The sequence below is a fragment of the Sminthopsis crassicaudata genome, chromosome 2 (assembly GCF_048593235.1).
Source record: "Sminthopsis crassicaudata isolate SCR6 chromosome 2, ASM4859323v1, whole genome shotgun sequence".
NCBI classification, from domain to species: Eukaryota; Metazoa; Chordata; class Mammalia; order Dasyuromorphia; family Dasyuridae; genus Sminthopsis; species Sminthopsis crassicaudata.
The window spans coordinates 629036887-629055121 of NC_133618.1; the positions used below are offsets into that span (position 1 = coordinate 629036887).

The 18235-nt window shown below is 36.8% G+C and overlaps 1 protein-coding gene across 3 annotated transcripts in view; it reads right to left on the minus strand.

Annotated features, from left to right (window-relative positions):
- The window catches only part of WAPL (WAPL cohesin release factor), an 85058-nt gene extending 67023 nt beyond the window's left edge, over positions 1-18035 (minus strand). For 2 of the 3 annotated variants that reach the window (XM_074296392.1, XM_074296390.1), the window contains exons 1-3: positions 17920-18035; positions 17443-17513; positions 15302-15822 (exon numbers count right to left, since the gene is read on the minus strand). In XM_074296392.1, the coding sequence (XP_074152493.1) occupies positions 15302-15822; positions 17443-17450 (529 nt within the window). In that variant the 5' untranslated portion in view covers positions 17451-17513; positions 17920-18035. Of the gene's footprint in view, positions 1-15301; positions 15823-17424; positions 17514-17919 lie in introns of all 3 variants that reach the window. The other variant, XM_074296393.1, reaches the window with a different exon arrangement.
- Between the last annotated feature and the right edge of the window lie 200 nt (positions 18036-18235).

Here is an 18235-nt window from a genome sequence, read left to right on the forward strand (position 1 = left end):
TTGGTTTAGTTCACCCAATTTGGCATATATATAATTTTGTCAAGATGCTTCAAATTTCAGCTCTCCCATGTCTTCAATAAATCTAAGTAGAACTCTTGGGGGAGGGGGGGAAATCACTTTGCTAGGGGACATCATAAATAGTAACAACAAAGAACTTTAGTTATATTGGGCTAGCAGCAAAAATAAATAAAAATGTTTCGCTTCAATGTAGTCATTTCATAAAAAATAAGAACAGTTTTTTGTATTAAGAGCCAAATGCTCTAGTTATCTCTCCTGCTTAGGGCAATGTGTTTCTTCCAAGTATTCATCACATCCACACAAATATCCTCTTGATAAGTTTTCAAATGATCACTGATTTCAGTATTAAAGAACTAAGCATACTTGTTCCCCTTAAAATTATATACTGACATTAAATATGGACAAAAGCAAAACTACTGAAGTTTCACTAATTGTTTTGTTTCTTTTAAAGGGGGTTGGGGTGGTAAGCACGATAGTTAAGGAACCTAAAAGTGAAAAACAATGATTTTGAGTCAAGAGACTCTAGAAAAGAAACTTTCTTGGAATTTAATTTCCTCATTTATAAAATGCAAGAGGATGAGACTAAATATTTGCAAGTTCAGCTTTAAACCTGTATTCCCATTAGTAAAAATTTTATCCAGAAATATGATCCTATTACATTTAAGTGATGTGTGATGAGTGCTGAATATATTCAAGTATTATAAGGTAAAAGCTTACATTTAGCATATTTTTAGTATTAGGAACCTATAAAAATGATCTCATCTAAGATTTAATGAAGTTAGACCCAGCAGGGAAGGTACTTCCTCAAGAGTCCTTATACCTACTAGTTTCTTAAACATCTTGCAGCTCTCTATTCCCTAATAGTAATGCTAACAAAACAGCTTTGTTTAAGGAGTAGGTGACTATAGTTAAGTGAGGGGAAAAAATAGGCCTTATTTCATGATCAAGGGTAGTTGGAACTGAGAGCCAATTATATGTATGGGATAATGGGGCTAAACCTGAAGCTAGAACATTCAAGTCCAGCCTCCCAGACTTTCCAGCTGTTTAACTATGAACAAGCCTCTTAGGTCTCTCTGGATCTTGTTTCCTCTTCCAAAAGATGAGATCAATAATAAGCATAACTTAGGATTGTTCCATGAGTCAACTGGATAACATTAAGTAAACTAAATAGATTCATAAATGTTAGCTATTATTTTCATTATATAGATTCTACCATTTCCAAATTCCAATATTCTTTTTGCTGTTCTTCCACTTCTGTGAACTGTCTAATCTTGGAATTCCATTTCACTACACATATACAAAGTATATACAAAGAATAACAAACATTTCAGTGCAAGATATATTGACTTAAAGTATAAATTATCAGATGATATTAATTCAAAAGCTCTTATAATCAATAACTCGTTAAGTAAATTTTAATACAAACTGTGTACTCTAATAATCTACTTCTAGAACTTTTAAGATTCTGACATACTTTGTGTAAAAATGCTGTAATTGCAAACAGTTCATTTATTTCAATTTAAAAAGCTTAACAGGGCTCTAATTTTAAATACTTCCTTACTAGTTAACAGACCATATTCATTTATTCATTCTTTCGATGTATGAATGTCATCTACGAAGTAGGTCAGGAAAATAGCAGGCCAGAAAACCATCTAGTTAAGAGATGCTAATTATGTGCTTCCTCTCCCCCTAAGAAAAATGTTAACACATCTCTGAAACTACATTTAAAATTTTCAAAATTCAATGCCTTTCATTCAGAACACCTCTTGTCCCAAGGGACTAAACAAATGTCATTTCCACCATATTAACAATCCCCTAAATTCAATGCTAGATTTTCCTGAACAGCATTAGTTTTAGGCAATAATGTTGGTTGGTTCAGAACTTCAAATTTTCATGAAATACACATGAACATTTTAAGGTAGTCTTTAGATGTTTTGTTATAAACACATGATGAACAATAATAAACAGAGTAGATCAAATTATAGGACAAAAAACTGTGACCCTTTTAAAGTCGCTCTTCCTAATTTTAATATATTTGCAGGAGTATACTTCCAAGAGCAGTAGACTAAGAGTGATGACAACTAAGTTCTAACTTGGTCAAAGAACTCCCTTGAGTGACCCAGTCTATTAAGTCACAACAGACTTGAAGGTAAATTTCCTTCTGGCCAACATTTCAACAGCAGCACTTATTCTACTTAGAATTTTTTTTATCCTCTATGAGAAAAAATATTGAAGGCACTTGGAAAACTAGTAAGTGGCACCCAATAACAGAAGGTATGTGATTAAAAATCATACAAATTGCTTCACAGCTATCACCCTCTATATTTCTCTCAGTAGCTATAGACACTGATAATTCAATGTTATTTTTTGAGTACCAATTTATATAGAGAATGTTACAAGGAAGATTCTTGCCCTGAATGTTATAGATTAGAAAAGGATCTAAATAATATATAATATACACACATATTTCCATATGTATGTATATATATATATATATATATATATATTACAGATGAGGAAACAAGAGGCTCACAAATAAATAATAATTATTATAAGCTATAATAAGAAATAGTCAACTAGGTGGCTGAGTTCAAATAAAGCCTCAGACACTTTCTAGCTGTGTGATCCTGGGCAAGTCACTTAACTGTTTGCTTCATATGAATTAGAGAAGGAAATGGGAAACTACTCCAGTATGTTTTGCTAAGAAAAGCCCAAATGAGATCATGGAGAGTTGAAAATGACCGAACAATACCCAGTTACAGTGGATAGGAAGTTAGACTTAAGTGAGGTCAGTAAGACTAAGCGTGAATTGCAGCTTCAGCATTAACTAGTTATATAATCTTAGGCAAGTCTTAATTTAACTCCGCCTTAGTTTCCTCATCTATAAGATAGGGGTAAATTTGCAAACTATTAACATGAGTCACCTTCCACTATACAATGGAAAATGTAAAGTGGCTTAAAGAATAAGAAGCTCACTTTCAGCTGAGGGGAATAAATCTTATGGAAAGAATGACATTCCTCTTGGATAGGCCCAGCTAATATAATAAAGATGACAATACTCCCCAAACTAATCTATTTATTTAGTGCTATACCAATCAGACTCCCAAGAAACTATTTCAATGACCTAGAAAAAATAGCAACAAAATTCATATGGAAGAATAAAAGGTCGAGAATTGCAAGGGAACTAATGAAAAAAAAGTCAGAGGAAGGTGGTCTAAGTGTACCTGATCTAAAGCTATATTATATAGCAGCAGTCACCAAAACCATTTGGTACTGGCTAAGAAATAGACCGGTCGATCAGTGGAACAGATTAGATACAAAGGACAAAAAAGGGTACATCTATAGCAATCTAATCTTTGACAAACCCAAAGATACCAACATTAGGGACAAAAATTCATTATTTGGAAAAAACTGTTGGGAAAACTGGAAATTAATATGGCAGAAATTAGATATGGATCCACACGTAACACCATATACCAAGATAAGATCAAAATGGGTCCATGATTTAGGCATAAAGAGTGAGATAATAAATAGATTAGAGGAACAGAGGATAGTCTACCTCTCAGACTTGTGGAGGAGGAAGGAATTTATGACCAGAGGAGAACTAGAGATCATTATTGATCACAAAATAGAAGAGTTTGATTACATCAAACTAAAAAGTTTCTGTACAAACAATACTAATGCAAACAAGATTAGAAGGGAAGTAACAAATTGGGAAAATATTTTTAAAAGCAAAGGTTCTGACAAAGGTCTCATTTCCAAAATATATAGAGAACTGACCCTAATTTATAAGAAACCAAACCATTCTCCAATTGATAAATGGTCAAAGGATATGAACAGACAATTCTCAGATGAAGAAATTGAAATTATATCCACTCACATGAAAGAGTGTTCCAAATCACTACTGATCAGAGAAATGCAAATTAAGACAACTCTGAGATACCACTACACACCTGTCAGATTGGCTAAGATGACAGGAACAAATAATGATGAATGTTGGAGGGGATGTGGGAAAACTGGGACACTGATACATTGTTGGTGGAGTTGTGAAAGAATCCAGCCATTCTGGAGAGCAATTTGGAACTATGCCCAAAAAGTGATCAAACTGTGCATACCCTTTGACCCAGCAGTACTACTACAGGGCTTATATCCCAAAGAAATACTAAAGAGTGGAAAGAGACCTATATGTGCCAAAATGTTTGTGGCAGCTCTTTTTGTTGTAGCTAGAAACTGGAAGATGACTGGATGTCCATCAGTTGGAGAATGGTTGGGTAAATTATGGTATATGAAGGTTATGGAATATTATTGCTCTGTAAGAAATGACCAGCAGGAGGAATACAGAGAGGCTTGGAGAGACTTACATCAACTGATGCCGAGTGAAATGAGCAGAACCAGAAGATCACTGTACACTTCAACAATACTGTATGAGGATGTATTCTGATGGAAGTGGAAATCTTCAACATAAAGAAGATCCAACTCACTTCCAGTTGATCAATGATGGACAGAGGTAGCTACACCCAGAGAAGAAACACTGGGAAGTGAATGTAAATTGTTAGCACTAATATCTGTCTGCCCAGGTTACATGTACCTTCGGAATCTAATGCTTATTGTGCAACAAGAAAATGGTATTTACACACATGTATTGTATCTAGGTTATATTGTAACACATGTAAAATGTATGGGATTGCCTGTCATCGGAGGGAGGGAGTGGAGGGATAATTTGGAAAAATGAATACAAGGGATAATATTATAAAAAAATAATAAAAAAAAAAAAGAAAAAAAATAAAAACCCTGAGAGCCTTCCCCTCCCAGGTAGATTCATTCAAAAAAAAAAAAAAAGAAAGAAAGAATGAATGACTTTCTAGTTAAGTGGCTCAGAAGCAAAAAGGACCTGTATGAAAAATAGCAATTCAGTTTTTTCTGAAGCAAAGTTGTAAGCTAAGAGTAAAAAGGTACCAAATCTTGAGCTGTGGGAGTACTGTGAGTCTGAGAGGCACTAAAGGCCAAAGAAATGGATAAGAAGTATCCAAGAGCAGAAATGTCAAGCTGGCAGAACAGATCCAAGAAGGCCAAAGTCCAGAACAGAACTCAAGAAGGTAAACATGGCATGAAGAGAAAACGAAGAAGATACTCATTATAGAACTATTAGGAGACATAGGAGATGAAACAAAGTCAAGAAGAATTTGTCAAGGCAGTCAAGGTATCAAAGCTATATGGGGGTGAGGTTCGGTAGTACCCTTTGAAGAAAGATGCTTGATAACAAGAATCTGAGCAGTGACCACTATTTACTGCTCTCAAAACTATATTCCAGAAATGCAAAACTGGCTTAATTCAGTGACTAATTACCAGGATTATCCTGAAGAATTTTCAGTCATTACTGCCCCACTCCCCCAATCTACTTATGTTTGTGTCTTTCTGAGTAGTGGTTATGTGTAAAGATGTAAGTTGTGCCTAACACCTATATTACAGATCTTTGAATCACTTCAATTACATTCTTTAAAAATTTCCCAAAAGTTTCAAATGTGGTATTAAGTGAGAAAAAAGTAGTTTTAATTGTCATAATGTGAACAAAAGTAGCATATATACATGTATATTAGCACTTCAACTTGCATATTATACATTACTAGTTAAGTTTATTACAGTAATAGATTCATGTTTACCTCTATTTGACAAGAAAAAGGGGTGAGGGGACAGGTAAGTGGCACAATGGATAGAGTACTAGCCCTGAATTCAGGAGGACCTAAATTCAAATCTGGCCTCAGACACTTAACAGGTACTAGCTATGTGACCCTGGACAAGTCACTTAATCCCAATTGTCTCAGCAAAAGAAAGAAAAAGGGGGAAAGGGGGAAAGGATGAAGTAAAGCTATTTCAAATTATACTGCATCTCTTAAAAAAACTAAAGAATTGAAATGTCTCTGCATCTCTTAAAAAAACTAAAGAATTGAAATGTCTCATCCATTCAATTACTGTCATAAAACCCTATCTTTGTAACTTATTTTGCTTGATCTGATAACAGTTAAAAAGTCATTTCCCCTTTCCCCCCCAAAAAAAATATGGACATAAGGAAAACCTTTCAAAAACAAAAAATTAGGAGAAATACATTATCAAATCCTGGTCTAAAATTTATTTTCACTGGCAATCCTGGCTTTCTGTCTCTGAATTATGGTACCAATTCTGTTCTTGTCTAGGACTTGTATACGAGTTCAGGAAAATTCTGGATCTGAGAGATGCTATAATCAAATTGATTGTCAATGTTATGAGAAAGTTGTTTATTCTGTACACGATAATTCTGTAACATCTTTTTAATATTGTTTTAACTATTTTACTTTTGCTTTTGACTCCTTTTTAAAAAATAAAAGTGTGACATTTTGGAAAGATGTATTTTTTTCTTTTCCTCCTTTAGATGACAAACCATCTAGGCAAATAAGATTGTAAAATTTTTTTAATTAAACATTTAGCAGTCACAAAAGGAAATGTTTAAATGGCAAAAAAAAAAAAAAAAAAAAACTCCTTTAACAGAGCTGCTGCAATAAAAACAAATTTAAAAACTCTTTCTTGACAAATAAAAAATCTTTTAGCAATCAAGAGCAATGGCAAAATATAATGGGTGTGTCACCCTAGGAGGAAGATTTCAAACAAAGGCTGGAATGGTATTTTGTAGAAGGGATACTTGTTCAGACAGCTGGACTAAATAGCTACTTTGATTACTTCCAACTCTGAAATTCTATAAATTATTTTCAAGTCAAAGACGTGTTTTTATCATTAAATACTTTGCATAAATTTACAGCTTACTGAAGTCTACATAGAGAAGTTTAAGATAAATTTAAGCTCTTCAAGCATTTAATATTCTACTATAGATGGAATTGAAGGAGCACATCTTTCTTATACTTCAATGGATCCTTGACCTTCATCATTAGTCAAGATAACCTGCAAGGTTCTTTCCAGCTCTAAATCTATGATCTATGTTGGTATTCCCTTCTTCCCTAAAAACTACAACATGGCCAGTTTCTTGTAAATACTAAACAACATCCATTTTTTTTTTATCATAGATGTGTCCAAAGTGCTAGAAATCTTCTTTCTTGTATCAACAGCATTCAAATTATTCATGTTATCTCTCAAGCTCACCACATGACCAGCCTATTTTCTTTTCCAGATCTTCTCAATAATATCCTTGTTCCACTCCTTGCTTGATCATTGAAAAATAGTACAAATAAAATTATTGGGGGGAAGAGCAATATATTTGGAAAAGTATTCATTACAAATGAGTGTTACTACAATCATATAGCCTAGAATTAATTTTCTAAGCAGAAAATCTTAATTATTTCAAAGTATTAAAACTTGTCTTAATTACAAAGTATTATAAAAGAAATTATCTGAATTTATCTGGCCCTTCTTTCCAATTAAGCCAATTGAACTAATCTTTCATGGATGTCATCAAGCCATCCAAGATTCCTGAGGTAAAATGACTTGTCCAGAAAACCATGCTGCCTCCAAAATATTTCAGTTTTATATTTAGTTCCAAATTTTCTCCCTCCCCCATCCAATGAGAAGGCAAATGAAACCCATTACAAAGAGATGCAATTATGCAAAACAAATTTCTGTACTAGTCATCCCCCTTCACTCCCCCCCTACCTCCCCAAAAAAAGAATTACAAAAAAATGTTTCAGTTGTGGCCCATCAATTCTCTTTCTGGAGGTAATCATTTTTTATTATGAAACATTTTAAGACTGAGGTCAGTCAATGTGTTGATTAAAGTTATTAAGTTCTAAGTAGTTTCTTTGAAAAAAACTAGCAATTCATTCTGTAAGTCCTCATTTTTGGGAGATCTTTATGATTCTTAAAAAGGAGCCAGACTCCTAGATAGAGTAAGGATAAAAGGCTGAGGAGAAGGAAGAAAACGACAACTTTGCCACTCAAAAAGTTTATAATTTAAGGGAAGCCAGGGGTAACCAGAAGTAATAAAGGTGAGGAGGACCAAATGTTACCAAAAAAAAAAAAAAGGGGGGGGCGCAGGGGGGACATTTTCAGCTGAAGGAAAAACTTTTATGGAAACACTAAACTGCATGTTGGAAAAAGAAGTTTCAATAAACATTTGTGAGAGGAGTAGGTGGGAAAGATACAATACAAATGTCTGGAGGAAAGAAAATGGAAAATGACATCAGGGAATAAGAGCCAATAGTACAACCCAATTGGAAAAATACAAGAAAGTAATAAGAAAGATTTGAAAAATAAGACTGAAAAACAGGTTTTGGGAACTTAAACTCCAAGAGTCTAGACTTTTATTTTTGCATTAGAACCATTATTCTGGCAGTTGCATGACAGATTGAGATAAGAGATTAAAGGTCAGGCAACTAGTAGGACTGTAATCATCCAGGTGTGAAGAGGATTGTCACCATCATCCCACTATTTTATATTCTTGGGGTTAGCCTCAACTTCTCAAATCTCTCCACCTCACATGTCCAATCAGTTGTATATATTGCCATTTCTACCTTTATAATACATCTTGAACTTAACCCTTTTTTGTCTCCTCTCACACGTGGTAGTAAAACTACCCACTGTAGTTTGGGTCTTTATGTTTTTATCATTATCTTTCATCTATATTATTGTAATAGCCTCCTTCCCAAGAGCCTCAAGTCTCTTATAGAATATTCTATGCATAACTGCCAAAATACTTTTTTCTTTAAGCACAGATCTGACCCAACCACTCCCCTAGGAAATTCAGTAGCTTCCTATTAAGATAACATACAAAGTCCTCTAAGTAGTTTTCCTGGTCACACAATCTAGCCTAAATTTAACTTTACAGCCTCATTGGATATTTCCTCCTAAACTCTCAATCAACCAAAGTTGGTCCTCTCTCTGCACCTCAAAAATGACAATCTTTCTCTTTGCATGAGGTTGTTCATACTATGTCTCTATCATTCCTTTAAATGTAGTTCAAGCACCATCTTCTGGATGAATTTTCTTATTTCCCTCAATTGCTGGTACCTCCTTCCCAAAGTGCCTTGTATTTTAACTACTTTGTACATATTATTTGCCATTTTTGTACAAATACATATATTTTCACAAGTACTTCTCTGCCCTGTAAGATGCTTATTTGATTAGGGGAGAAGGAGGTTTGATGATAATAATGGCAACTTAATTGCTGGCTATGCTGAACTGTGGTGGAATATCAAAGTAGAAATAACACTTATAGTTTTAAAAGTTTGCAAAGAAGGAATGTAATGGAGTATTATTCTCTAAGAAATGATGAGCAGGTTGACTTCAGTAAAGATTTATATGAACTAATACTGAGTGAAGTAAGCAGAACCAACAATTGTACACAGCAACAACTAGATTATGTGATAATCAACTATGACGGACTTGGCTCTTCTTAACAATAAGATTCAAGATAATTCTAATAAACTTTAGATGAAGAGAGTCATCTGCATGTAGAAAGAAGACTATGGAAATTGAATGTGGATCACAGCATATTATTTTCACCTTTTTTGTTGTCTGCTTCTCTTTTCTTTCTCATTTTTTCACTTTTGATCTGATTTTTCTTGCGCAGCATGACAAATGTGGAAATATATTTAGAAGAACTGCACACACTTAACTTACTAGACTATTTGCTATCTAGGTAAGGAGAAGAAATAAAAGAAAAATTTGTTTTTGCAAGGGTACATGTTTAAAACTATCTTTGAATGCATTTCGAAAAATAAAAACTATTCCTGGAAACCTAATTTAAAATATATTATTAATACCAACAGCAACAAAAAAGTTTGCAAAGAACAGATTATCTCATTTATAGCTCACAACACATGCTCAACCCCATTTTGGAAAGGAGGACACTAAAAGCTCAGGCCAAGTTACTGTACTGCCTCACAGTAGTATGTCAGGACTTGAAATGAGATCTTCCTAACTCCCAAATCACCACTTTACCACAATGACATACTGTCTAGTGGGGAGTCAAAATTCAGACTGCAGTTCAAGGGAGGAATCCAGGCTTGAATGAAGTATTAAATGAATGCCATGGAACAGAATCAGAAAGGCAAGAGGGAAGTATAGAGGGAGAACAGGTGACCCCCCCTTGAGGATGATGTCTACAGTTAAGAGATGAGAGAAAGAGGAAATTCAGACCAGCAAAGTCTATTAGAAGAAAACCAAGGAATTGTATATAGTATGAAAAATTCAGCAAGATCACAGAGGGCTGATACTTGTGATTTCGGAAATATGATTTTTAGCACAAAGATCCGAAAGCCAAACTGTATCCATTTGAATAAAGAATCAGAAGCTATTGTGGAGTTACACTGTCAATTTTGCAGTGAGTGTCTTAGAGAAACAACCTAAAAGAATAGCCAGGAGATAATAGGTTCCAAAGAGAGTATGAGAGGTTGCTTTGTTTTTTACAATGAGGAGTCTCAAGTAGGTAGAGTCTAAAGATTGGTAATGGAGATGAGGGATAAACCAGGTTTTGGAGCAGATGGAAGGACATAAATTCTGGGGTTAATTTTTGAGAAAGAGTACCTCATAAGGCGAGAAAAAGAAGGTTGGAGGCGTCTAAGGATAGACAAATCTGACTAATGGCATTGGTATTCTGGGAAAAGAGAAGAGACAGAAAAAGGGTGAGGGGTAAAGTGGAAGGCCCAAACATTCAGGGGAGTTTCAAATAGCCACTTAATAGGAAAGGGTAGAGGAGAGAGCCTTGTTGACTAGCTGACTGGTGTGAAGGAAAGGAAATGAAGGCAAAAGAGGGGCTCCCAACCAGAGGTTACAATGAGACAAGGGAAATCTCAGAGGCAAGGAACTTTGGGAATTTTGAGTTAGACTAAATGATTATTACCCCCTCTGAAGAGTTAAGCAGAATGGAGATAGAGAACTTAAGAGCTGGAAAGTCAGCAACATAAATAAATGATGACAGGAGTTGAGATGCACCAAAACTGCAAACCAAGTACTAAAAGTCAATGAGGAAAGGTGGGAGTATGTCTCAAATTTTGATTGACAATAAGTCAATTCTACAAAGCAGAGGAAATAAAGTAGATATGAGAATACTGAGAGAAAAGAAAAAAAAGGAATAGTCATAGATGGAAATATAGAACCAGTTCGAGGGGAATCTGTGCAGGTCCTACTATCAAAATTCTAATTAGAACTTTGGGACTAATTATTTTCAAAACCTTCAGCTTACTTGGTAATTACCCGACATAACAGAAAGCAAACTTCATTTTATTTCAGAGGATTGTAGTGCTTCACAATGGTTCAAACAAGACAACATGTAAAAGTACACTGAAAAACATAGAAGCCATTATATAAATATGCAGTTGTAGTAGTTTTTTAAGAATTAATCAACAAATTAATCCTCTCTCTAAATTATTCTCAAAGCAAAGCCACCTCAAAATTCAACAAGACAACTTCTGGGTAAGCAGTTTGATTTTTTTTTTTTTAATTTTTTATTCAACAGTATAGGCAAAGCAATGTAAAGCAGCTCCTCAGAGCTCCACAGAACTGCCTGCTAGTTCTCTGTAATCTCCCACTGTTCTAGGTAAGTTCTAAGCATTTAGTTGTGTTTAACTAATGGTTCTTTCCATGTATTTTGTTGCATAATTCCATGACTTATTTTTCTTTACTTCAGAAAATCTTTCACAGGAAACAAATTATCTTGTTTACAATAAGGGCAAATCTATTTACATAATTCACTTTTCACCTTTCTAAACTATTACATTTATACCTTCAATTACTTTCATTTCAATGTTAAAACAGAAAAAAATATTTAAAGCTATGTTAAAAGTATGTTAAAATGGTTGGTAGTTCTACTAAAATTATTTAAGACTTTATAGATCTAGAATAAATGCAACATTAGTCCCCTGTTCAAGTTTTAGGCTAAAATTCTCATTTGGCAATAGAACAAACTACTTACTGTGAAAAAGTTTAAATGACAATAATCAATGTGGTTTAGCAATATAAAAAAGCTAAAAATTAATTTTTAATTACCACTTTTGCAAAATGTATCTAATGGAAAATTCTGTGCTTCAATAATATATAGTTTTGATTTCTTGATCTACTTTAAATTTGGCCAAGCAGAAAGAAAAGGCAGGCAGCCTCATGAAATACAAGAGCATGAGAACAAGAGTCAAACAAACTCCTCTCACTAATTGGAGCAGCTGCATAACTTTAGGCAAATCACTATACAGTAAAAATGAGAAGAGGAGGGTGGGACTTTTCAATATTAATTCAATTAATCATGATTAAATAAGTATCTAAAACAATTTAAATTCAGTCTAAAAATTAATTCCTGTCTATGGTATTTACTCAATTTCTCCAATAAATGTGACAATATGCTACCTCCTCTCCTTTATATATATATAGTCTTGAACTTGAATTACCTGAAACATGGCACATAATAAATGCTTACAGTCGGACCTTAAATTCCTAAACCATACACTCCTTTATAAGGAGTGAATCTGAATTTAGTAAAACACTTTCCCAGCAGGGGCAGCAGTCACTAATAAATCTGAATGAGCCTTTTGCAATGATTTGATAGGTCTGAATGGAAAAACCCTAAAAAGGAATGTTATAATTGCCCTGCAATTCAAAGAACTTGTTACTGCCCCTATTGTTCCTTGAAAATACAACACCCATTGGAAGTAAATTTCTAATACTCTATTCTCCCTGGCAAGGAAAAGACTGAAATTCTCAAAGGTTTTTCTCTTCTTATATACAGTTAGGACCAAACAATTTGCGTAGGGGAAAGAAGTCCACCAATTCAATAATTATTAAGCTTCTATAGTATACTGGACTGGACAAGGCATGGAAAATAAGACAAAAGTAAAGAACCACTGCCCACATAGAGCTTAAATTCTATCGAATGATCAATCATGTTAAACACAAGCCAATTACTGTTGGAGATGACACTAACACTAACAACTTGAGAGAGGGAAGGAGCCAAGCACACTGAGCCTCAGAAACAACAGACTTAACTCTCAGAAATTCTGGATGTAGGGATAGCCTGTTAGAGGGAGGAGGTGGAGAAGAAATGGACAAAATGTTCAGGGAACATAACACAAACTGAATAAAGGGAGGCCAGACCATGTAATGCTTTAAAAGCCAGGCTGAACAGTTGATAATTTATCCTGGAGATAAAAGTCAGCAATTACAGAAATGACAATGTCTGTTGGGGGGGGGGGGGGGGAGATTTCAGAGTAAAGATATACACTGGACAGGTAAAACTTTGTTACAATAGGTCAGACCAGATGGAGGTGAGGAAGGGCCTGAAGTTGGGGGACATCAGTGTGAATAGACAGGACTGAAACAGAATACATGTGGCAACTAGGTTCCTACACAGAGTAATGGAAAAGACAAAAGCAAAACATAAGAGATTTCAAATCTAGGTTACTGGAAGTTGGAAAGAGATCTAGGTAAGTTTGGATCATAAATGTTGGGGGACAAAGTGAGAAAATAATGAGCTATTTTAGATAAATTGTCTTTAAACTGCCAAATGGCCACCCAAATGTCAAGGAGCCAGCTGGCCTTGCAGGGCTAGAGTTCAGGAAATTCAGCTGGATAAGTATGTTTGGTAGTAATCCATTTAGAGATGATAACTGAACACAGAGAAGGTCAGATCACCAAGAGCATGTAGGAGTAAAAGCCCAGTACAAAGTCCTGGGGAACAAAGGAAGACACTCATTCTCAGGCAGGGGAACTATCCAGCAAAAAAAAAAAGGCAGAAAAGAATTGTGTCACAAATGACCAGGTGCTTGAGAATATTGAAGAGGAGGGGAAAAAGTCAAAGTCAACAGGGTCAAAAAAGCTGCCCAATCAAGGGAGATCTGAACAGAGACAAGACCAACATAGTCTGGCAATTCAAAAAAAACACCCTAGGAAACCTCAGAGAAAAATCAATCTGTAAAATGCTGAGTACGAGGCAAAAAAAGTAAACAGCAGCAAGCATAGATCATTCCTTTTAGGATACTAGCATCAAAAGGTATAAAAGCTTTAGGAGATAGCCAGGTCAAATAAGGGTTAAGGTTGAGACCTGAATATGTTTGTAGGCAAGGCAGAGACTTTTCCCCCGTAAATTAATTAGATTGTCCTGGAAACCTAAACACATCCTTGGTGATGATCAGACCTCACTGGGCACTTTGTTCACACACCCCTTGTGCACTTATTCTCATCCACCTGTGTCCACATCACTCATATCTCTCTCCTGAACTATCATATCCTCTGGCACACACTCAGTTCTTAATGAACTCATTACTTCTTGTGTCATCTCTTTGATGTGAGTCCCTGGAGCCCCTTTCTAGTTTCCTTAATACAGTCTTATTCTCTTAACCCACTATGGGAGTTGCCAAACTCTTGCATCTTGGGCCCAGTCTCTATTACTCTCGAACATAAAATTCCAAGTAACTATTAGTACTAGTTCAGTTACAATATGGGGTTAACTCCTGGGCTGGTCAAGAATCAATTGTGAATCACAAAACCTCTCTATTTTCAGTTTTCTCAGTAAAAAAGGGAAAGAGATGGTAGAGGGGGTTGATAAGATGAACCTTTGGGTCCTTTCCAGTTACAAAATTCTATTTATGAACTCATATAGGAACCTAATAGCCCCTGATAATAATGCTGATTCTTCAAGGAAACATCTTTCAAGCTCCAAAATAACTAACCAGAAAATTAACTTTGAGAATATACTCTTTGATAAACTGGGCATTGCTTGTGTAAACTACTATTAATCTAAGTCCTAAATCAAGACTCACCAAGAATTGGGGTAAAATACTAATTCAATATGCTCAACAGAACTACAAAATATTAATTACGAACAATATTTATTTCCTAGAACTATTCAATAGGTTTTTAAACATATTAATCTTGGGCTGATTCTACAATTTAAATATTAACGCTATTGTCACTATTAAACACCATTTAACTCCATCAAATATTGTATAAAATACCAAGTCTAACAAAGTATTGTATAAATATTGTATATAGTGTATAAATATAAACAACCTAATGTACATTATCTGATTTATAACTAAGCAAAAGGGAGAAAACATCTGAAGTATACACAAAATGAAATTTTATAGCAGAGAACCATACATTTAAAAAAACAAATTTTTTTAAAGAAATTAAATTGTTTTCAGCAAAATTCTGATATTTATTATACTTTTATTACCTATTCCTCATTTTTCAAAGCCAAAAGTGTCGACTAAGACAGATATTCTAAGCTCCATAAAAGTAAAAGGTATGACTACTTAGGAGGAGCCATCTACTACAACTATAACAAATGTTTCACAAGTATGAAATAAAAACTCACCTCTAGTTATTAGTTTTGCACTACTTTTGTTTTCACTGTCTTCTAAGGTTCGGTTTGTGCTCTTTTCTTTTAAACCAAAGCAAGTACTATCACAAGGTAAGCACTTGCTTGACACAATAATGTCCTCAGTGATTGGTTGACTAATACAGCTGTTAGCTTCAAGTACAGAGGTGAAGTCTCCCAGATGAGCAGCTTCACCAGGCTCCAACTGGGAAGAACTCTTAGCCTGGGCCACATTCTTTGAAGAAACTGGTAAAGACTCTTCATCGCTATCGAATCCAAAAGGATCTTCTGAGTTTTCATCTTCTACTTTAGGCTTCTTAGGAATCTCTGGGATATCTGGATTTAAATTAGGCCTCTTCTGGCCTAATTTAGCCATAAAGGTAGTCTCTCCCCATTTTGTACTAAGGGTGGTCCTTTTGTTGGAAAATACTTCATCAAATTTAGAGCTGCCATTTCCCCCTTTCCTGCTATATGTTTTCCCAAATCTGGATGTCATTTTGACACCTGTTTCATATTCTCTGTGGAAAATCAAGAAAATATAACCAATATTGTAATTAAAAACTTTGAATACTACATGCAAAATCAGTAAGTTGCCAAACAAGTATGACTGACTTACCATTAATAGAACTCATTAAAGCTCCAAATTGAACCAATAGTCAATGTATAGAATTCATTTATACTACTTCATTTGCATACGTTAAGTATGATTAAAAAGCTTAAAATGTATTGAAATATTCACCTACTGAAAATAGTTTTGATGGAAAGTTAAAATTCCTGACACATTAAAAATCACATAAAAACATGAAAAGCATAAATGAAATTTCTTTTAGTATGTATCTTTCTAACATGTTAATGTGGGGTCATACTGTGTTTCTAGATTCCTAAGTTTTCACTTTCTTAACCCCCCAAAACAAGAGGAAAAAAATTAGTGCCACATTGAATTTAATGTATATGTTTAACTAAAAAATATTGGATCTCATGATAATTTTGTCTGACTTTAAGATACCACTTTTGTATTTGATAAACTTTTGCCGATCAGTTCAACATTTGCAGCATTCACCTAAACCGTATTATACACATGCAACTTCATTTATTTGTATTGGTAAACTTTAAGAATTCAGTGATTCATTCAGATTTACTTACATACTAGATAGATGGTATAAAGAGAAGAAAAACCATGCTTGGAGAAACCTGTACCCCTATGTTAAGTCTCCAGAAAGCTATAGGTCACATTAAAAGATTAATTCTATGTAACAACATATAAGTGCCAACTAGCTCAAAATAATACTATTAGATTGGGGGAAACAGGAAGAGGAGAGGAACAATCCTTAACCAAAATGAAAATATACAACGAACAAGAGGGACTCACCCAAGTGGGGCAGGGAGAAAATGTTCATCTAACACGTTTTCACAATGTACGTGACATGCATGTATTTTTTCCACTAATAACCATTTAACTGTTATCAAAACCTTTAAAATTCACATGACTGAAAGGCAGTTCGATTTATAATAAATTCTTGGAGGACTGTACAACTTCACTGTGTTGGAATTAATAAGTAAATGGAGTATAAGCTACACGACAGTAATTTTCTGCATCAATTTGCTCCATGTTTCACTGCACTCGCAGTGTTTCTTCTCCCTTGGACAAACTAGTGTTTCTGAGGGACCGCTATTCAACTGATCTTTTGGTGTATCCAGGAATCTTTTCTGGAGACGAGAAACGCTAAATTCGGAACGCTGGCTGTAACCTTGGGAGTGGAACAGGAGCTATCCGTCGCTCCTTGCCCCAGATTTTACCAGGGAATCCTGCCTTTCCTTCTCAGGTGTTACGGAAACAAAATGCTTAATTTCCCTAACTGCATAGAGGGTTCTTAAATCCCCGAGTCTGGTATAGTGTGGAACGCTTCTCGAGATGGCCCTGGCCGTTCCTAGGATTCGGTTCCGACTCACCAGCCCACAGACCTCGGACCCCGTCCTACAAAGTTAACACCCGGAGTTCGCCCAAAGCCGGAGACCAGGGGAGCATCGCCTCCTCGGCCGAGCCTTCCCCCCCGGAGGTCCCGAGACGCGAGGCACCCCCACCCAGCCCGCGGGGACCCGTGGGGAGGCGGACAACTTACGGTCACGGGCTCACGTACATGTGCATAGGCGCATGGGTCTCAACCTCTCCCTCGGGCCTTCAGACACATTTGCAACTCCTCCAAACTACCTGTCCGGACCACAGAGAAAGAGGAACTTGGTGATCCGGAGCCCGAGGGTCCGGTCCGCGCCCGCCCACCCTCCGGGGCTTCCCATCACCCCCGACCCGGGCGACTCCGCCAGCGCCCCCAAGAAGTGCCTCGCCCCCGCCGGGCTCTGGGACAGGACCGGGTGCGCGGTCGGCGCCCGCCGTGCACTTGACCGAGCCGCAGGAAGGGGGAGGGAGGCGCCCCGGACTGGTCGGCCGCCCGGAAAGAGCCGGGAGTGGGGGAGGGTGGCCCAGGACCCACAGACTTCCCTCCCCGTCCGCCCGACCCCCCAACTTCCTCCGGGCCGCGCCGCACCGGGCGCCCCGAACCTCCTCCCGGATCCCCGTCTCGGGCGGGGCCTAGCAGCCGCCACGGGACCTCACTTACCCTGGGTGTCGACTGAGCGGGGTGGAGACTCCGAGCTCCGGCCGCCGCCGCCTCCTCGCCTTCCCGGCGGCCCCCGGGCGGCGCGAGCCGGGCGGCCGCTGGGGCCCCGCGCGCGCGGGCCGAGGGGGGGCGGAAAAGGGGGGGCCGGACGGTTGGCGCGCTCGAGGTGGGAGACGGTTGACGCGCGAGGAAGAGGGGGTCGGGCAGGAGGGAAGGGAAGAATTAGAAGAGTTCCGCGGCCCGGCGCCCGCTCCGGGCCCAGAGGAGCCCTCGGGGAAAAGAGGAGCGGGAGAGGGGGGAAGGGGAGAGCGCCGGC